Source organism: Cucumis sativus, chromosome 4 (assembly GCF_000004075.3).
Source record: "Cucumis sativus cultivar 9930 chromosome 4, Cucumber_9930_V3, whole genome shotgun sequence".
Lineage (NCBI taxonomy): Eukaryota > Viridiplantae > Streptophyta > Magnoliopsida > Cucurbitales > Cucurbitaceae > Cucumis > Cucumis sativus.
In genome coordinates this window covers 26,001,702-26,024,784 of record NC_026658.2, presented here as the reverse complement: position 1 = coordinate 26,024,784, position 23,083 = coordinate 26,001,702, and the positions used below count along the sequence as shown (strand labels likewise).

General features: G+C 29.8%; 1 protein-coding gene and 1 long non-coding RNA gene across 2 annotated transcripts; both read right to left on the bottom strand.

Moving 5' to 3' along the window:
• Window positions 1-305: 305 nt before the first annotated feature.
• Window positions 306-6,026, bottom strand: LOC101220524 (prolyl endopeptidase). The gene is made up of 12 exons (XM_004145482.3): window positions 5,711-6,026; window positions 5,322-5,541; window positions 5,011-5,211; window positions 4,831-4,901; window positions 4,393-4,555; window positions 3,050-3,643; window positions 2,401-2,781; window positions 2,236-2,311; window positions 2,098-2,161; window positions 1,699-1,834; window positions 772-885; window positions 306-677 (listed from the first exon to the last, which is right to left on the bottom strand). The coding sequence occupies exons 1-12, from the start codon at window positions 5,974-5,976 to the stop codon at window positions 612-614; spliced, it is 2,352 nt and encodes a 783-aa protein (XP_004145530.2). The 5' UTR covers window positions 5,977-6,026; the 3' UTR covers window positions 306-611.
• Window positions 6,027-11,093: 5,067 nt separating this feature from the next.
• On the bottom strand, window positions 11,094-12,991 carry LOC105435326. Its single transcript, XR_969383.2, has 3 exons — window positions 12,273-12,991; window positions 11,990-12,012; window positions 11,094-11,628 (listed from the first exon to the last, which is right to left on the bottom strand). It is a non-coding gene; the product is annotated as an uncharacterized LOC105435326 (long non-coding RNA).
• Window positions 12,992-23,083: the final 10,092 nt, after the last annotated feature.

Genomic DNA, 23,083 nt, shown 5'->3' with positions numbered 1-23,083 from the left:
GTCAAAACAGTTATAGCTAAAATAACAAATAGTGCATCTATGTTGACGAAAATTTCCCATCTATTATTTCAAATCATATAATGTTTAACAAAATTTGAAAAAAATTGAAAGATAATTATAATCGTTGACAATTTTAGAAAAATTAATTAAGTATATAACAAAATCTAAAAAAATTACAATCATTTTTGTCATAAGTCTGTATTATTCCTTTCAAAACAAACTATGATACTATGATAGTAGGAAGTTTTCTAATTTTATAAAGAAAAAAAGCGCTTTCAAATTATTTATTCACAAGACATATAAGCTTATACTTTCTAACTATTAGTATAGTTTTATAAAATAAAATAGTTTGGCCACATAACTAACTAAGCGATAATTCTCCCTAGTTTCTTAAGATTAAGAAAACGAAAAAATAGAGCTGTTTTATCTTTTTCTTCTCTTCTTTTTTTTCTAGGACTTGGCGGCAAACCAAAATCATAGCCGCTCGAATAAATTGAAATTATTACCAAAGTCGAGCTTTTATTACGCCAGAGTTACAAATAAATTGTAGGAAATCACAAAAACATCTAGATCGCTTTGGTAAATTTTATCTGATTGTTGCATCTAATAATCTAATCAATCCATGTTGCTGCCAACATCATTGCCATGAACGCATATCGGTCTGATGCTTCATCAATCTGTAAATATAACCGACACCAATTACTTGCGGGGTAAAAAAAGTAAATTAACGTATATGCAATCAATCAATCTATCATATAAAGTTATAATTACCATTTTCTGCGTAGGACGGCCGGCTCCATGGCCCGCTTTGCACTCTATGCGACCAATTATTGGGTTGGTTTGAGGGCTTTTCTCCAAACTCGTGCATAGAACATATTGCATTGTCTGAAAAATATAAAAAACACACACCAATGATGAAAGTGAAGTTGGAACAATTTGAACAAAACCAAAATACTGATAACAATTTTTATATTTAAAAAACGTTTTTTTAGCATCTAATTCCCTTTTTCCTTTTTTAAACCAGCGATTTGTTTTTAAATTTATGTAGGAAAAGTGCAAAAACAAACTTTAAAAATCTATGAAATACATTTTGTTCCGTGAATGTGTATGGATTCTGTTTTTAAGAAACTATCATTTAAAAATGAAAACTAAGATTTGAAATGGTTACCAAAAGTTTTAGCCCAATTCAAACAAAAATGAAGTAAATCAGGAGATGAACAATTCAAATTTTATAGGCTCACCTATAGTTTGGATTTAACCTTTTTAATAAGAATTTAGTCCATAAAATTTTTATCAAACCATACAAACTAATCTGGGAGTGATTCTAAAATAGTTTTAATTACTTGTCATTTTCAAAGTCACTCACAAAATACTTATAATCATTCAAAATTAATTTTCATATTACAGCACATGCTTTTAGATTCAAACATTAAATTGATTTTGAGCTATTAAATGTGTTTCAAAGTAATTTAAAAAAAGCCAAATTAGCCAACGTTGACTTCAGATTTTATCAAAGAAAAGAGATTAAATCAATCATAGGGACAAAACTCTTCCTCGAACTCAATTTTGTAATTTAACCAAATTTCAAATTTTGATGCATGAAAGGATGTTTTGATGCAACGATGAGCCAACGAAATAGTGTAGATATGAATGTGAAGTAAACAATGCAAATCATCGTCAAGTTAGAAAGAAACTGACCGCCAATAACTTCAGTGAATGCAATGGCACAACACGATCATCATGATCAGCAGTTAATAGCATGGTTGATGGGTATTGTAAAAGTCGATCAGGATGCTGTTCCCATGGCCTCTTCACATTGTGGAGTGGAGAATACCTGGAAACAGTAACATAATTATAATAAAATGACCTATAAGAAAGAGGTATCCTTACATAACAGCTAAACTAGACTCAGATTTCCCCCCCTCCAAGCTCAAAGTCAGTCATAAACAAGATAATTCCATCACGATTCGAGTACTCAACAAGTGTTTCTCAGGTTGAAGACATTGCAACATCCGCAAGCATTGAGAAAGTACTGGGTGTCATGTAACGAGTAGCAACTAATGGTACATGTTATGCGGAGAATGAAATTTTACTCACTTGATTAGCCACTTGAACTCTTCCTCATTGTCCGAACAACCATAATCCGAAGTCCAGGCATGACCTATAAAGACAATAACTTGGTTAAACACAGAACTAATGAATAAAAATCAATGTTGATGTATGGTGTGAACCAACCTATTGTAAACTTATGAAATCGCAGCATGTCCATTACACCAACATGAGCCAATGCGCAACCGAACAGATCAGGTCTCTGCCATAGAAAGGCATTCAGTATCTCATTGAAGAATAGGATCAATATTAGATATGCGTGTAAAATAGAATTTAGAAAAGGTTTCACACCTGATTGATGCAAGCTCCAACGAGAAGCCCTCCATTGCTTCCACCTTCAATACACAATTTACTGGGCTGGGTATAACCAGCAGAAATAAGATACTCCGCAGAAGAAATGAAATCATCAAAGCAATTCTGCTTCTTCGCAAGAGAACCTGCTTTGTGCCATTCCTCCCCATATTCTCCGCCACCACGAATGTTAGCAACGCAGAAAACAGCACCTAAATGCCTCATGAGTACCGTACGACTCACACTGAAAGATGGGGTCAAGCTAATGTTAAATCCTCCGTACCCATATAGCAAGCAAGGGTGTGATCCATCAAACACAATATTCTTTCGTGCCACGACAAACATTGGTATATTTGTGCCATCTTTACTACGTACGAAAACCTACACATAAGAACCATAAAAGAACTTGAGGAGAAAATTGTCCATAGGAAATGCATAATTTCTTGGTGTTGACAGAGAGAAACTCAAACTCTAAAGACCCAGAAGAAAAACTGAAAAGAAAACTATGAATTTCTGCTATCTAAATGAAACAGTGTGATGAATGAACTAAATTGATAAAAAAAAAAAAAAAATGTGCCACAATTGACAATGATAAATCAGCAAGATATTTGGACTACGTTTTCATTTTCAACTTATAAAGTACGCTTACCTGGTCAACATTGAATGCTGAACGCTCAAATCCAGGAACAACAGTTTCACGGAATATCTTCAGATCTGGAGTCCCACTCTCCAAATTACACTGATAAATAATTCCAGGCGTAAGAAAGCTAGTAAACCCTATGAAAATTAAACTATCTTCACGCCTAGCAGAGATTCCATTAACCGTGCCAATATCGATGGGTAGTTGATGCAACAAGGAACCTGACTTCAAGTCCCTTATCTGCAAAACATATTTAACATCACTCAAGTAGCTCACTATCATTTGGTCTCCATTAACAGCACATGCAGATTCTAGCACATCCTTGTCAGATTCTGGAAGTAGTTCTGTCCATACTGTAGGATCATTCAGATCAACCCTTACAAGCTTATATTTAGGAGCATTTTTATTCGTTATAAAGGTGAACAATGTATCATCATTTGCAATAGCGTAATACTGAGCATCAAAGTCGTCAATAAGTTTTGTAAAAGGGAGCAGGTCATTTTTCCCCTTGAAGCCTTCAAGTCCATTAGGAAGTGCCGATATGTTACAATAGTAGAATTTGTTGACTGGATCGCAACCCTCCTCAATTGGCATAAGTACATACTGGAAATTAAAATTAATAAAATGTAAATGCAACGGGATAACAATCAGTCAAAAAGGCAATATATGAGAAAATATTTACATTGTAAACAAGCTTGCATGCTAAAAACCACGAGAGGAGATTTGAAGTGAAGCAACAATGAACTTATGCTCACATGGGAAATGGCATATATATCAATATTCTAGAGTTTAAAACAAGCCTCTATAGAATAATCTTGTATAACAAAAACAAAACAATTGTAAGTTCCTTAAATCTTATTATCATTGAACCATACGTCATACCAACTAAGAGCTGTGTTTAAACCTCCACATTTTTACTTTTAAACTGTAACTCTGTAGGATGGCAGAGAGATGTTTCTTTGAAAAAAAAAAACAAAACAAAGGCAAACTAACAGAGTGACCATTTGCAGTCTATACAGCTTACAAGATCAGGTAAAGCAGCAGAATCACAATATTATACTGTTAAAGTCTATCAGGAGCCAACTTAAATTGTTCATTCGATATTCAATAGAACAACCAAAGAAACACATGGACTTTTTTCATAAAGGCCAAGTATGAATGGGGAAGCTTGACATGAACAGCAAGGCAATATAATATAAGCAGCAATGCAGAAGGCGTGAAACCAATAAACAATAATTGATACTTGTTTATAACAGCTCTAAGACCATGATATTGCCAACATAGTCGCAGGAAATCAGAAAACAATCATAACTCATAACAAAACTCCAAACCATGAGACAGGAGACTATTACCTTTCCATCATCAGTAACAGAGGCCGAAAAGAGGTATTTAGGATGATCTTGATCTCTCCAACATAATACATCATCAGATTGATCAGTTCCCAAGAAATGGTAGTATAACTCATGATAAAGATTTGCATTCGTCTCCGTACCAGCATCCAAAGTTCCTACTTCTCTATAGTACCAACAAGAAAACCAAAATATATAACTCGTTATCATTAATAAAAATAAAAGGAAAAAAGATTCTTGAACTGATCATGCGGACTATACTACCGCTGTTGTACTGTCTAAATCGACAGTCTAACTAATTTCCTACGTTCAATTCTTATATTACTAATCCGTGTTTCATAAATTTGACAAGATTCGTTGTGCAATAAATTCAATCAAATATACGATCGATTATTGGACAATCCTGCCAGGAACTTAAGTAGCATTGTATATGTTACTCACTTGGGAGCAGGATAGCGACTGTAGAAAAAACCTTTGCCATCAACTGTCCAACTAATACTTGAAAACTTAACCTGAAACACCAGAGAACAATACATAAGATCATTAGACCACATTGCACTCTTCATTCTGCCGTTCCAGTAAACAATGGAAAAAATATAAAAATATACTTCAAATACGCACCCATGATAATGTATCCGGTTCAGCTTTCTTATCATCAATTCGCATGACTTTAATTTTCACCCAATCACTGCCGCTTGAACTAAGGCCATAGGCCAAGTATTTCGCATCCTTACTAACTGAGAGATTACTCAGCGAAACTGTTCCATCTTCACTTAGCGCATTAGGATCCAACAAAACCTCAGGTTCTCCATCCAAACTATCCTAAAAGGTAAAATCGGAAGAAAAGAAAAAAAAAGACGCACAATGCATGCATTAGCTTCCTAAAGAGAACGCACCGCAAGAAGACGAATCTGAATTCGAAGTCCACGAACCTGGACATAAAGAATGTTCTGCGCCTGAAGGCCAGTATTGTGAAAGTAAAAGTACTTATTCCCTCGCTTAAACGGTGGATCATATCGCGGATGATCAAATTGTTCAGTAATCTTCGCGCGAAGCTTCTCTCTAGTATCACACTTCTGAAGCACCGATTCCGTCAATTTCACCTGTTTCTCCACAAACTCCTTCACTTCATCCGCGTCAGGATCTTCAAGCCTACAAACAAGTAAGTCTCAAAATGAAACAAGAGTTCGAGAAGCATTTTCAAAAACAGATCAAGAAGAACTTCACAAACAACACCAACAGACACTATAGTAGAAAGTACAAACACGAAAAAGAAAACAGCAAAATCGAAAGCAAGAAGCGGAAATTAGAGAGAGATTACCATCGGTAAGGGTCAACGATCTGACAGCCGTGATAATCGTCGACAACGGAGTCATCTCGGCGAGCAGTAGGGTAGAGGAATGGATCGATGAGAGCAGAGAGAGATCCCATCCTCCGTGGAGAGTGGTTGAAGAAGGAAGAAGAAGAGCGAAGAAAGGGAAATGGAGAAGAGAGAGAGGAGAGAGAGGAAGGAGGGAGCCGAGGCGGGAAGAGAGGAGAGAAGGATAACGGGATGATATAAGGAAAAGCGAAGCGGAATGAGACCATGGTGGCAACATCTATGTCGACACGCTCTTCATTCTTTTTTCTTTAATTTAATTTCTAAACAAACTTTTTTGGTTTTGGCTTCCCCTTCTCGCTGAGGCTTAGATAGTTTCTCACGTACTTTTCGCCGATGATACAGACCTTCCCTTTTGGAATATCCAAATCTCTTTTTTTATTATTATTATTACTTCCTTTTTCTTCCATTTCTCTCATTTCAATTCATAAAATATCCTAAAATAATTAAAAACACAATCACTCCTAATTATATCAAAATTTTAGATTCTAATTAATATTTTTGTTAATCTTAACGGTTTCAAAAATCATATGTAGTATACAAGATTCGAACTCGACCTTCAAACTTTGAACGAACACAACCTACAAAAACAAAATTAACTAATAATATATTATAATCTAACACTTCAACGTTAATATTGAAATACAAAAAATAGGATGGGAGGGGAGCACGTGACCCTTACCACTTAATAAAACTACCTCGTTTCTTAGGATCTTAGACATATTTTTCAATCATTTTAACATTTACGATAATTTTTCTAATGAGAATGTATCGAAATAAGTTTTATAGTAAATATCAAATTTATATACATGAATTTTGAGAATTCTATTTACTTAAATCATAAATTAGTAATGGTATGAATTTAAATCTATGAACTTTGGAGTTATATTAATCTACATTTCCAGTTAATAACTGTATTAATTTAAACATTCCATTTAGATATGCTTATAAAAGTTCTAAATTAATGTATTCACGAAAGTTCAAGTTCTTTTTTTTTTTTCGTGTATTTCTATAATTAAGTATAAGTTTAGTCTCAATCTTAATCATACATGGCATGTAAATAGACGTTCCGCCTTTAGACTATCGATCTTTGGATTTAAATGACGTTATTATTTTTTTTTTTAACTTTAAAAAATAGACATTTTAGCTGTAAATTTTCAAGTTTGCTCTATCTTCTTAAAGTTATGTGTCTATTGCAATGCAGTGATGTAAAAGTTCGAACTGTTTTAGTCCTTAATTTACTTTAGTTTTAACAAATTAACTTCGATGATTTCACTGTGATTTTAATTATAAATAAACATTTGCAAAAATGAATTTAGAGTATAGAAGTAACACATATCAACAGTCAAAGAACTAAAATAGATATTTTGAAAGTTCATAGACGATTAATCGTTATCCCATCGAACTTTTAAAATTTACCAACGTATTGACGTAAAACTGAAATGTGAAAAGGAAAAAAACCTACCCTATAAGTTAGGCATCCACTAATTGAGAATGCTCTTCCAACAAAATACTAGAAGTGTCGGACATTCTTACCTCACAACTCAAACAATATGCGATGTAAGACTTATCTTTATATTTGTTATAATATGGTCCTACTTGAATTCATTTGATACTTCTTTCTTTAGAGTTGTGTTATTTTGTTACAACGAGCCATATAAATAAAGATACCAAAGGTTATAGTCAACAGGTGTTGTTGAGTAGAGAACGTTATCTATTGGCCTCATACCGTCTCTCAAATCAAGAGAGGAGGTTGTCTTGGAGGGGGATGCAACAAGACATTTTTCAATGAAAAACATGGATATCTTCAACAAAACTTTCGACCATAGCCGAAATAAATATATCTTAATTGACGTCAAAATAGGCTAATTAGCAAAATAGCTTTAAAGTCAAAAATTTGATCCACTGCATCATATTTTACGTTGTAAAAACAACTTGGGACGGTTGATTTTAGCTCTTGTAAAACTCCCTCTTACTTGTTACGACGTCAAAAAAGTTCTTCTAACCTTCGTTTTTTTTTTTAAATTTATTAATGTTTGAGTACAAAATATTCGATAATAAATGTATTATAGGTTTCTTTTTTGAGTTTAGTTTAGCAATAATTGACATGGTTTTCTATTCTTCAAGTGAGAGGCTATCATCATTCTTTAAATGTTACAATAATACTTTATTGGTGATTAAGTTGTCGTCTTTACAAATATTCTTTTTTAAAATACTTTTTATCTCTATACTTTTAGAAAGTAACCGTTTATTTTTTTTCCTTTAGTTCGCAAGAAGTTATTCCTATACCTTTAGTTATATAACTATTTATTTTATAAGTCAATAAAAGCATATCTCAACGGACATAAAATACGAACTATAACTATTGATCAAGAGGTATGAGATTCAAATTATTTGTCTCATATATTGTTGTATCTAAAAAAGCTATTTAATCTACAAATGTTAATACATAACAATTTAGTCATTTTAACACCAATTGAGCCAAAAGTCTAAGTTAACGAGTGAAGACAAAGTTGACGTTGTATCATTTAACATTCGTTATATATATTAAAGTTTGTAATGTTTTTAGTCATGGTTATAAAAATATCGTGAAGACCTAACCAAAAAATTTAGATATATGTAGATCGAAAAACTTATTATAAATCAAGTTTCTTTACTATAAGTGTCCAAACTCATTCATCACACAATAAAATTTGAAACTTAATTTTGATGAAATATTCTGTAACTACATAGACAAGATGATTACCATTTATTCAAGAATTAAATTAAAATGTAAAACACTAATGATTAAAAGCTAAATTTTTTAAAGTAATTTGTTACTTTAAAGTAAGGATGATAATCGGTTGGAATCAATTTTTCGACCAAACCGACTATGGTTGGTTTCATAAATGTTCAAATTGATCTCGATCATCAATGAGTAAATGACAATCGATCAGTTTAACCCTAATACATATATTTTTGAAATTTCTCGATTTAAGACTTTTTCAAACCAACGTCGATCTACTTCAATTTGCTCGGTCGACTCTCAATCACCTTTATCCGAGACGAGTTGTATTTTTAACTTTTCCATTTTTAAGAATATAAAATGTTTCTCATTCTTTCTGCTCTTCCTTTTACAAGTAAGAAGGCTTGGTGGTGTCACAAGCAAAGAATCATGACGTCCAATCATACTTACTTTTGTCATTTTTATTATAAACAATAAAACTTGATTTGGTTCAAATATAATTAACAATTCACTTTGAAATCTTAAAAATTAAACCTACTACTTTATTTATTAGTTTTTTTTGTTGTTGTTGCTGCTTTGGTAGAGAATTTGTCAACTATTTTCAAATCATTTTAGGATGAAAACAAAGAGCAAAGTGTCGTTTAGGGTGAGTGTGGCTATTTCTAGATGAGTTATGAAGGTGGCCACCTAAGTCAGTGTTGGAAATCAACAACGGTGGATGAAGGTGTTCGTCGAAGTTGGTCATCTGTAAAGCACAAAGGCATCCCGCAACAACCGTGGTAAAGCTGTAGACTAGTGACAAGTGAAAGTATTTTCGTAATTGTTTGTATTGTCAAATTAGACTGAGTCCAACAATTAGAACTCAAAAATCATTTCCTTAGAATTTTGTTTCAAATTTTTCTCTCATAATACTATAAATGGCCACAAAATTATAATTTTCTTTATTATTATTGTTTTTGTCATTGCATATATTTTCTATGTTTTGGGCTTTTATTGTGAAGCCCATTTGTCAGTTTTGATATGTTGGTCTAACCATCTTTAAGATAAAATCAGCCTGCATTCGGCAATTGGGCTCTATGATATCAAAGTTTACTAACTCAAAAACTTAAATGATGCATAGTTTGAGATAAATTTTTAGTTATATATCTCTAACAAATTTAGTTTTAATTAAAAAGGATAATTGTCATAAATTGAAAAAAAGAAAAAAAAAAACAAAACTATTTGCATAGCAAAATATTCAAATTGGCAATAGCGAGTTGGATGAATTTTGCAAATAAGTTTCATGCTTTGCTATTTTTTAAAATGTTCATTTCAAAATTATTAGTTATTAAAAAATAAAAATAATAACTTTAGAAATATTCAACTCCTACCTTTTTCTATGAATTAAAAAGACAACTTAGGTTCAAAGTAATGCCAAATTATCAACCCTCCTATTTGATGTTAGGCTACAACTAACGTTAAAATCACAACTAAGTCTAAAAGCTTCGAACTCTTAGTTTTAATAAATGTTTCAAAACTACAGTTTGAACGAAAGTACGGAAGTCTAACAAATAAATAGAATTTTGTAACTACGTGTGGTAATAAACCAGAATTATAGAGTCTAATGATCCAACTTTTTGATATATATATAGGTCACTAACACACTATTTTATATCTCAATTTTTGTTTAAAATTTTAAATCATCTATTCTATGATAGTATTTTAATTTGTTTGAGAACAACTGACTAAAATTTAAACGTCCATTCTTAACCAAAATATCTAGCTCAAAATTTCATTTTTGTATTATTAACTTATAGAAGAAAAAAACGAGTAAATATCACATCCCATTCAAAGTGATCTTTATCTGAAAATTGATGTTAAAAAATAAATAAATAAGTACTTTTACCACCCACTTAAAATAGTTAAAACTTTATAGAATCACTTTTTAACATGTACACAAACAAAGTCAAAGGCTAACTATGGATGAAATTAAATTAAAAGATTAAAAAAAAAGTAGCATTGATTTTTGAAAATATTGCAAAAAGGCCTACTTTCTCTTCTCACTATTTCCTTTATTATTTAATCTTCTTAAATTTTGAAAATACTTGCAAGAAAATTTAATAAATAAAACCCATTTTAGTAACCATTTTACGTTCGATTTTTTAATATACAAATAGTTAATTCTTACAATAAAACTTGATTTTTCAAGAAAAATCTTCAAAAATAGCACAACTTTCACAGTCTTAAAGAGAATAGATAAAATTAACAAATTTAACAAAATATTTACAACATAAATAATAAACACTATCTTCAAATTCTATAATAAACACTATTTTAAACACTATCTTAAAGACGTTACCAAATAGAATAATAACTATTTAATTTTATAGTATAAGATATGAAAATTCAAAATGGAAGAATTCTCTAAATTCATCAAATACAAATAAATTCAATGTCATGAAACAAACAAACTAGAGAGTCAACTTCCTAAACTATAATACCAAACAACATTTTCATAACAAACACTCTTAATAGAGATCAAGAATGAATACATAACGAACACTCTTATACTTCAACAAACATCCTTTAACATAAAATATATATCATCAATTAAGCTAAATATCAACAGAAGTACAATTTACAATATCCATAAACATCCATCAAAAACAACAATGATATATCTCTGAATTCCTGCATGAGTGATTCAAACCTTAAACACTTCAACAACACAAGTTTGAAAAGAAAATTAACATTGATGAACACTGTTAGGATTGCCTTTATAGCCAGTAAATAATAAAATTAGAAAAGCTAAATGTGTATACTAAAGTAAAAAGTTCAAAAGTAAAAAGTTAAGAACAATTGAGATTTCAAAATAATAATAATAATAAATTGGAGAGAGAATACATTCCATTCCATTCCATTCCCCTACGACTGTGAAAAGTGCAGAGAATTATAAGGGCAAACCCTAGGTAGCTCCAAAGCTTGAAGAAGATCATATCAGATCTTCAAAAGGCTCAAATTCCAATACCAAAAAACACCATTTTTTAAAAACAAAAACAAAAAAAAAAACTATTTTACTGTTTTCTCCGCCGTCAGCGCCGCCGTGGAGAGCTCACGCGCCGCCGGAAGAATGGGTAAATAATGGAAGCATCTTCGTCTGGCATCAGTAAAAGAAAAGCTTAAACTCTTTTGTCAGTGGACAATGATGAGGGGCTGCGTAGTATTCAAGGCTTGGGAAATTGAGTAAAATCAGATTGATTTTAATAAAATAACTTACGAACAAATTGATTTAACCAAACACAATGATAATAATAATTAAAGCAAAGATTTAAAGTGAAATTAGACAAAGCATGCATGAAGGCCATGAACATACTGATGATCTGAATAAATAAAATAAAATCTAAAATAATTATTGTTGACCTTAAAATTGATTCCTTTTACAAGAAATCAGTGGTAGAAAGTTAGTTTATATATAGATTAACAGTGAATATAAATTTTCATCTACATATATATATTACCTTCATCATTTTGGCCCCATGAGCTGCAAAAAAGAAAGAAAGAAAGAAAAAGGAACAATCACTTCATTTTTTCTACACAACTTTATTCACTCACTCATAAAAGAAATCCAAGAGTTTTTGAGATTTGGGGTTTGACCCAAATGCTTCTTCAAACCTAGTAAGCCTTGATTGAAACTTTTAGGGTTTTCTTTCACTTCTCCCAAAAAAGAAACCCTAAAATTTATTTGGTGAAGGAATTTAAAAAAGAAAAAGAAAAGTGAGAGATCAGATCATGAAATCCAACCTGAGAAAGAAGGGAACCTCCATGACAGTGAGCTGAGGAAAAACAGCATGATGAGAAAATTTTCAGAGAGCATTGAACAAATAAAAGAAAAATGATATGATGATGTTAAATATTTGGGTTAGAAATGATATAATTTTCCATCAGAAAGAAGAACTAAGAAAGAGAAGAGAGGCATCATGAGGGATGTAACAAAGAGAATCCAACAGAACTCAGTTGGCAGTATGCCCACCTCCCCCAATATTATAAATCAATTTTTTCTTTTAAAGAATAACAAAAATTTGAATAGAAAGATTTGAAGAAAGGAGGGGAGGTGGACAGAATGCCAATAAACTCTATTGGGAAATCCTTTGCTTTACAAAACCCACATGAAATTAGGTCTTCAAATTATATGATTTTTCCCTTGAATAAACTTCAAATTTTCAACAGGAAACCACCATGGAAGTGATCTGATAAGAAACCAAACAAGAAAGAACCCTAAAAAGGAGAGAAAACAATATATGAGAGTATGAATATAGGGAAAAAGGAAGAATATAGGGAAAAAGGAAGAAGATAGGGGGGTTGTATTTAAGATGGAAGAAAGAAGTGAATAAACAGTAAGTAATTAAGAGAGAGAGAGAGGGAAACAAAGAAAAAAAAAAAAGAGAGTTATTAATTAAGATGACAGAGATGCATGAGAGATGATGAGAGAGAAGTGTTTTTATTATTATTATTACTTCTCTCTTTTTCTTTTTTTTTTGATTGGTGGCTTTGGGGTGCAAATTGCAAAGAAAATGAGAAGAGGGATCAAAGAAATAATGATGAGAAGGGGGTTTTTGTTTTGTTTTTGGTTCACTTTTCTGAAAATATAAAACCTTCTTTCTTTGCTCCATCAATCTGTCTTTTCTTTCTCTCATTGCTATTTTTTATTTTTTGCTCAAATCTCAATTGCTTTGCTCAACTAAATTATTAAGTCCACTACCCACTTCCCAACTAGTAATTAACAATCACTTTTGTTACCTCTATTAAAACCCTAATTAATATATATATATATATATTTAATTAGTAAAATAAATTAAAATATTTATTAGATACAGTAAAATTTTAGATTCTCGCGGATAATCTTCTATCACTATAATATATTTGTTCTATAAATAAATATTAATGATAAAATTTGCTATAGGTTGTAAAAATTTTGTAAAATTTACCATTTTTTAAAATAAATCTTTTATTATTACTGCTTTACATTATTTATTGGAGTTGTTATTGTTCATGTTTCTACTTTAGGAGTCTTGAAATTTATGTTATTGTTTATGTAAAAAGATCAAATCCATTTCCTTGGAAGATGATTTAGATTTTTGTTTTTTTTCTTTGGTGTTGAAGTGTATTAATTTATGAAAGTGGGGATTTCATTAGCCATCGACTAAATTTTGTTTATGAAAATTTGATTCTAGCCAGTTATAATTTAGTAATCAATGTATTGAATATCTGTTAGTGAAAATCAACGTAACTTGATAGATAAAATTATGTATTGTTTATCATTTCAATTGTTGGTCGATCTCAAGTAATGAATTTATAGAGTGCATGTTTTTTAAACAATTGATTTGATCGTTTCCATTACGTTGAATTTTTCATTAGGGGTATTGGTTGAGATCGAGTAAGAGTAAGAATTAGTATATGGATGTGTTTGAATTTGTATCTATTATATTTTTTAACTTAAAAAATTATGTATTAAATGTAATTGAAATTTTAATTAAGAAAATGTAAGATTGAATATTACTTTCATCATTGTACTTTTAATTTGACTATTTCTTTATTTATTTCGGGCAATATTGTACTTTTAAATTTGGTTCACTTTCGTTTTTATACTTTTAAGACATTTTTTTAGTTTGTACTTTTTAACTTTAGCTCATTTTGGTCTATAATACAAACTCTCGAAAAGTTCATTTTAGTATTCCGACTTTCAAGTTTGATAATATTTGGTTCCAAAATGAAAACAATTAATGAATGCCCGTTCAATAACCATCTCATTTTTTTTGTTATTGTTTTGTGAAAAATTTTCTCCATATTTCTTATATTAATTAGCATTTTTTAAAATACAAGAGTTGAATTTATTGAAAATCAAAAAACAAAAGCAAGGTTTTCAAAAGCTACCTTTTAAAGTTTTTGAAATAAGGCTTAAACTTTTTAAACCATTGGTAAAAATAAAGTAGGTTGCATGATAATAAATTTGAAAATGAAAGTTTAGGAAAAACAAATGTCAATCGTCGTTGTGTCGTGTCGAATCACTTGAAAGTAAAATTTAGCATGACTTAAGTGTCAATTTACATATGTCGATTACTCCCTAACGTTAATACAACTTCTCAACTCATGCATACACTCGCCAAAGCTAGTAAAGAATGAAATCAAAGAAAATATCACTAACAAAAATCAAAGTTTTGGAAAAGAAGAAAGAACAACCCAACACCAAAATCTTTTGAGAGTTTACAAAAATAGCAATAAAAACTATGATAATAGAGCCCAAGTCATCTACATTTTTAAAATTGCAAAAATAACAAATTTAAAAGCAGATTACCGTTATATTATCGTCATATTTGCCAAATTTACTAAATTGTAAAAAAGATGTATTATGAGCTGTTTTTTCTAAATGTTTTTATCATCTAATACAATTTTTCAAAAATCTTTTCCTCTAATATATGTGAAAGAAACAATGATCTAATTTTAGATCTATAACGGTTAGTGTACTAAAATACATCGTTATAATCATAAACATTAGCTATAAATCATTACAACAACCGTCATTTTCAATGTAAAGTAATTTATAGTCTCTAACAAACGTGATGAAATGTTTTTAAAAGTATATGAACCAAAAATCGAAAAAATACCAACAAAAAGTAAATATAATTTTAAAAGTACAACTATATAAAACCTAAAAACTCTCTCTATGTATATATAAATAAATAAACATTGAATATAGTGTTTTGGTGATAGAGAGGAGTGGGAAAAAAGAAGAGAGAAATGATGAGATTGAAATGTAGGGGTCATATCTCATATCCCTCCGCGCCTCATAAATGGTTTTTCAACGGTTCTTTGTTTTTGTGTCAAAAATCAAATTATTAACTTCACACACCAAACTCACAATCTCATATCTTTCTTTTATATGAAAAAAAACGTTATTTCTTATTTCTATAAAAACTTTACTAACTTACTTTCTAATTTGTGCAAAAAAGAAGAACCACTTTTTACACCAAACCACCCTTCATAATTGGCTAATGGAACGAATGAGAACACCCCATACTCTTTGCCTTTTCATTGGAGAATCACTCTCAAGACTCATCTCTCTCTCTCTATATATATATATCAAAACCCTTTTCATATTGCTGCTTGACCATTATATTCATTCTATACTGATATAACATATGAAAATAACACTAAAATTTGTCTTTAAATGACATCATTTTTCTTTTTTTGTTCATAAGCTTTTTCTATGATTTAAGTTGATTAATTTGACTTTATTACCCTAAACTTACTATTGGTTAAAAATATTAATTAGGGTTGTTGACTTCAAACTTCCTAATCTCACAAGGTTGAAGATAATAACAATAATTAGTAACCCTTGCTTTCATATTAATTTCATTTTGGTTTTATATTAAAGTTTTTGCCTCATCTTTATCGAAATAATTATGTACTTATAGTATTATACTTTTAAAAAAAACATGTATGTCATCTAATATAAGAAATACATGGAAAGAAAATTATAGAATTTAAATGGTATTTTGATAAAACTCAAAGCATTGTAAACTTTTGTTAAGAAACTTGTGTATTTCTTTAGGGTTAAAATGTGAGAGAAAAATTACTATGTTTTGAAAAGATGCCCCCAAACTATAATTAAAAAATGAAAAAGAAAAAAAGAAAACCCTTTTTTCGTTGATCGAGATACACTAAAAAAAATGTCAACCCTCCACTATTACAAAAGCACAAGTATACCATCAATTACGTTTCAATATAAGTTGTAAACAATCTGACTATTGGAAAGAATTGTAGTGCTAAAGAACGCAATACGTAATTGTTCTATTCAAATTACATCGAGAACGAAAAAAAAAAAAAGAATAAGCATTGATCATGATATTGGTTATGCACGTTTAATCAACGTTTTCAGTCAAAATACGGCAGGATTTTCAACATTCAAACTAAATGTGTTAAATATTTAATGAATAACATAACATAACATTATATGGTCAATGGAAAATTAAAACGTTCATACCAACGCAAACAATCAATAGCAGTATTGATTTCTAATCTCAATGCACAATCTTTTGATTTGCAATAGTATGACTAATTAAAATGCATTTTTTATCTTAGAATTTCGAGTTTTATTCAATTTTAGTTATAATACATTTAATTAACGTAGAATTAAGTTCTCGAACTCAAATTTCATCTTTGCAAAAGTTGTATTAAATAACAAACCAAAAACACACAATAACTAAAATTAATCAAACATGAAAGTAAAAAAAAAAAAAAAAAAACCAAAATGACATTACCATTAATAACATAGAGATATATATTTTTAACAACAATTAGGTACGATTTGATATAAACATGGTTTGGAATGTATTTGCAACGTTGCATTTTGTCAACATATACCTTCTTTGAATTTAGAGGTGAAATCAATATTTTAGTTATATCATACAAAATTTCAAGAAACATACGAAAAGAAAACAAACGTAACGAAATGTCATCAACGACGTAAACAATAAAGTGTAAAATATTAATATAATTATTTATTTCAACATAATTTTATTTTCTTAAATATGGATCAAAATAAATAATTTTATTATAGGAATATGTACAAATATAGCAACTAGATCAAACTAATTAAGTAAATAGCAACATTATAAAAAATTTACAAACATAGCAAAATACATCAAAGTTTATTAATAATAAAAGTCATAAATCATATTGCAAATATTGATCATCACTGATAGACCGTCTATTAGCAATACAAGTCCATTGCAATTTTTAAAATTGTTGTTATATACTCAATTATTAGGGGTAATTGCAAAAATAGCAAAAAAAAAATGTATGATAATAAAGTTCATATCACTGCAATTTCTAAAATACAAAAGTGGTAAATTTAAAAGTCGATAACCTTGTGATTACCGTATGATAACACTAATTTTGTCATATTCGCAATATGCAAAAAAAATAAATAAATAAGTGTCACATACGACTTTTTCCAAATATTTTTGTCATTTGATGCAAATTTTCTAATTATTATTTATAAAATTGTAATCAATTATAATTGTCTCTTATTATAGGTATCAGACCTTAGAAAAAATAGGAGTATTTGTTGAGAGAGAACGAAAGAAAATATGAAGTTTGCAAAAATAGCAAAAGAAATTTTATGACGATAAAGCCTACATCCCTCGCATTTTCAAAATTACAAAAATAACAAATTTATAGAGTACGATTATATTTTTTAAAATTTGTAAATTTGTAAAATAAAAGAAAAAATGTTAGAAGTTTGATTAAGCAAAGAGGAAGTCGGTGTTGGGTGGGACCCACACTCACTTGTGTATTGGTATATTATTATTTATAATTATTCATTAGGTCCGTTTCACAAAGCATTTTCAAAACTGCAATTTCCCCCTCTTCCTCCTCCTACTCCTTCTTCTTCTTCTTCTCTTCTGACTTCCTTTTCTTTGTGTTTTCATTTCACATACAACAAAAGGGGGAACATGGAACAACCAAACTATCTCTCTCTATATGGGACTTTGTTATAATGATTACAACTGTAAAAGTATTTCTTTTTACCAACTAAACATAAATTACTTTCATTTCCTTTTTCACCCAATTGGTTTAGTTGCTTACAACTTACCTCCCTAATTCAACATTTTCACTGAACTTAAAATATTAAGCTTACCATTTGTTAACGAACTCATTTTTGTTTAAACTATTTTTCTAAAAGTTGTTTAAAATATAAAATAACTTATTTTTTAAATTGAACAATTAAAATTGTAATTCAAATACATTATTAATATTACATATTAAACAATGAGATTTAACAAATATATGGACATGTGTTTTATTATCATAATTTTTTTTTTGTTATTTTTGCAAGCTCTTCGATACTTGTTGTAAAAACTTTCATATACTTTTAAAATGTTTATGTAACACAAAAAGAAAAAAAAAAAAGTGAAAAATGAACCCAATAAACTAGCATTGGAGACTAAATTGAAAAAATATTTAAAATATAAAGATTATAAAGATTAAAATTAGACACTAATTTAAGTATAGGAAGGAAGATGGTATGGAAACAGTAAGTTATGAATAATTAAAGTTATTAAACAAGGTAGAATGAACACTAAAGTAATAGTAATTAATGATCATATATCTTACAAGAAATAAGCACTGAATCACAAAATATGGAACCCATAAAAACTGGCAATAATTATAAAAACCCTTAACCAGTAATTAACCAGTGGTCTGAAAAAAGGAACAAATTTGGACTCCCATTCATGAATTATAACAAGTTCAATTCATTATACTCTAAAAAGATATCTGTGTTTAAAGTACTGTATACATTACAAATAAGGAAACCAAAATAAAAACCTTACCCACTGCCACTGTTGAAAAATAAAGGCATGAGCATGACATGCACAAATACACTAAAACCACAATCAAGTTGATAAGAAAATGAGAAAGGAAAAGATATAATATCAATTCACACCCTAAAGCATCAACTTTCAAAGTCTCTATGAATTTGTAAGGTCAAGGAATTCAAATTTGACAGTGGGATGGTTAGTTAAAGAAGAGAGAGAGAGAGAGAGAGAGAGAGAAGGTTAGGAATAGGAATAGGGAAGGGGAGGGGGGGAATGGTCCATTTTGTCGAGTGAAAGGTCATTATCAAAGAGAAGGGAAAATGGGTTAAAATGAAAAGAAGATAGAAAAGGAAAGGAAAGCAAAAGAAAACAAAAGTCGCACCAATATGTATGAGTGTTGGTGTCTGTGTATGGCTCATTTATGAAAGCAACCAACATCCTTTATATGTTTCTCTCTATGATATTTATTATTATGTGAGAAATTTTAAATGGGTTGAAATCTACCACCAACGACTCGCATTGAATTCAGCAGAGTTTCAAAATCATGTAAAGAGGAATGGAATGGAGTGGGTTTTGTTTTTTCTTTCTTTCTTTCTTTCTATGAAATTATAATAGTAAACAAAGAGTATTGTGTCTTTGGAATTCGGTTTGGTTTTGTTTTTGTCTGATGTAATAACACACAGGAAACAGAAGTAATGCTGGAGGGAAGAAAGAAAAGAGAGATGTGTGCTGTAGTCACTGACACAAAGCCATGATTGAATCACGGGGACGAAGGAGGGAGAGACGAGATCGATCCCCCCAAAATCAACAATTCCTTCCCACGACGCCTATCCGTCTACCTTCAAATCCATACCTCTTATGCCAAATGTTCGAATCCATCCTCACCATCCATTACCAAAAATCGATTGATCGATTTAATTTTAATTTTTTTTTCTTTTTACAATTTGTCGATTTGGATTTTTTCAAGACCAACGTCCATTGATTCCTTTCGTTCTCGTTTTAACTCTTAATTGTTTTTCTTTTTGCAGTTTGTAGATTTGGAATTTCCCCACCAACGGATTCCTCTCGTTCTCATTTGGCCAATATCTAAACTAAGGAGTGTTTTAGAAAGTTGGATTGATTATTATAGTTAGAGTGGTTATTTAATCTAGAAATGCTTACTATTTTAGTAGATCCCTATTTCTTTCCCACCCTAACTCGCTCGATCCGGCATTATAGTATTTTGTATAAATTATTTTAGAAGATAGATAAGAAACGGTAAATACTAGATATAACAAAGATAAATTTGAAATAATTACAAACACTAACTATCAATTGAAGTTTGTATACTTCATCCTCATCGACTTCACTTAGAAGTTGAAGACTCAAATAACCCGAGAAATGATCATCGATAGACATTGTTCTAAAAGGTTGTGTGACATAAGAAAGTGGACTCTATTTGACAAGTATGACTAGGAATACTAATAATTATTGACCTAAATAGTTTTTACAACTTACAAAACAATATGTTAACATTATATTTTTTCGTCACGTCAAAAGTATGAATACAAATGTACTTTTTAAGTTATGTTATCACATCAATCTTATGTTTAAATCTAATTATTATTTTATTAAGCCATTTTATGTGAAATGCATGGGAAGATGCTAAAGTCAATAATTAAGAAAAAAACTCAAATGCAAATTCTAGAAATGCTTTATTTCTCAATCATGCACAATATCTATGTATAAATAATACAATTTTTTTTATTATACAAACATATACTCAAAATTGAAACAATCAAACATATCAATACGCAACCATATCTATCAAAATAGTCGTAACCCGTCGATATATCAATCTTTGTTGAACTCAAACAAATACATACGCTCAAATTATAATCATATTCCATCTCGAAGATTTGTACCTCTTAATCTCGCTTAAGAGTCGTATCCTATCCACTAGAAATACAAAATTTAATTTCATTAAAAAAAGACTCCTAGATTACCGTGTATATATATATATATATAGCTTAAAAACTAAAATGACTAATAAAAAATGTTAGGAATCAAATACATGTATTCTATTAACCCAAAGATTCCGTTTTCCTCTTGGCTCTTAAGCTTTACCCAATGGGTCTCCCAGCGAGGAGGACACTGCCGAATCATCCCCTTCCCAACCTCTCCCCTATCTTGTCTCAAGATTGCTCCCCAGATCTCATCATCACCACCTCCCTGATTTTTTTCTCTCTTCCCTCCTTTACTCCATCATCCTTCCAACACTTTTTCCTATACATTTTTCACTACTCAATTAAATAGTAACCCACTTGTATATTAAGCCTTATACTCTAAGAAGTATTGATACGAACACGATCACATACCATATCTTAAATTTTTTTGATACAACATGACAAGGACATGCTTATTAAAATATTAAATTCATAGTTAACGAATTGATACGTTTATATGTTTAAAAGACTTACTTTGATGTATTCTATAGAGTGTTTTGTTGCATTAAAAATGTCCAATAGATGTTAAACTGATAGCAGATACATGTTGGACTCAAACACATTATCCAAACTAAAGTGTTCGTGCTTCTTAGCCTATACTCTCACACACACTTTTAAAACTACTTTTCACTAGATCACGTAAAACATGTCATTCATAATAACATGAAGGAAGTTATGTAAATAAAATTGCAATTATTTTTATACATTGAGATGCTTTTTGCTTCTTAGAAAAAGGAGAAAAAGAAGTCGAGAACTATGAAATAAAATTAAATGTATTAATATGCCATTTCTTTTTCATTGAAACAATTTGTTGTAAACATTCCTGAATGAACTTTATACCTTAGTAATATAAAAAAGTTCTGATAAATCGTTCCTTCAATTTGTTGTTAAATATTGACATTAATAATAAAGTGCTAACATGACACCATCCTGAAAATAAAATAGAACTAATTCACCATGATGGATAGCTAGACAAACTACTAATCATGCCACATTTAAATCCCATTACCAAATTAATAAACTATATAGAATCATAGTCGAAAATTGGTGATTGATTTTCTTAAAGTTTAATGCCAAAAAGACATAACATACATTGTCATAATTTCATATCACCTTTTTATAAATAAGGTGGGGATATTAGCGTCTATATCATCCGACTCCAATCATGTAGAGTTGCTTTTAATAATTGATTTATATATTCATTGGAGCTAAAGTTTAATTAGAATGCATACAATCAACTATTTTTTAAAAAATAATATCTACTTTTCAAAAAACGAAAATCAAGAATATTTAAATAATCGTATATATATAAAAAATAATTTTCAACTATATAAATATATAATAAAACTCTATGCTTTTTCTAAGTCGATTGTTGTTGGAGGCTAACTAAAGTGATAATATTCCACAAATTATTATTTATTTTCAACTTTTTTTAAAAAAATTAAGGCTAACTAATGATTTTTCTCAGCCAGATGGTGAATTAACTATTCGTCGAGGCTTGCAAGGATTAAGAAATTTGTTAAGCATCATTGGTGATGGATGTAAGCATTATTATGTTCTTTATAGACCAAATGATTGCTAGACTTTGAACGTTAAGATAAAACTCACAAGATTTGAAGAAGAAACACATGAGACATTTAGCCTAAAAATTGGAGATTATGCAAGTGGGTTAACAACAAAACTAATTTAGAATTCTACTGATAATTGTCTTTAAAACAATAATAACAGTACTGAGCTTATGAACCACTTTTTGATAATTAAAGATTAAATCGATGATTTTTTAAACTTTATGGATTGGTCCATTTTGTCTAATAGTTAAGAGATTGTAAGTTGAATCTATCATAGTTACCTAGTTATCTAGAAATTCATGTTATGATAAGTCTTTTCACATTCGAGATACATAGACTAGATCAAATACTCACGTTTAAATAAGCCTATGATTCTTTTGAAAACGAAGCAAAAAGAAAAATAAACACGCTTTTCTTTTATAAGAAACCAAATAACATCAAATGGGCATGAAAGAACTAGTTCAAGCATATTTTCACGTAAGATCACCGATTAATATTTTAAATAAACGTTTGATTTCGACTTATTAAACTTGAAAAAAGAAAAAAAGGCAATTTGAGAATAAAAAACATGATGAACAACAAATTACTTTCAACATTTTTTTTCTTGAAGAAGAATGTACTTTCATGTTTGACAATTGACATGCTTTCCATTTTAGTTTTGGGCTTTAACATTGAAAGAG

Bases quoted from the DNA above. Each gene is read 5' to 3' on its own strand.
- LOC101220524 (XM_004145482.3), bottom strand. From the start codon at position 5,976: ATGGTCTCATTCCGCTTCGCTTTTCCTTATATCATCCCGTTATCCTTC. The intron at 886-1,698 runs GTCAGTTTCTTT...TATATTTTTCAG, and splicing joins ATTCACTGAAGTTATTGGCG to ACAATGCAATATGTTCTATG. The intron at 678-771 runs GTAATTATAACT...TTATATTTACAG, and splicing joins GCCGTCCTACGCAGAAAATG to ATTGATGAAGCATCAGACCG.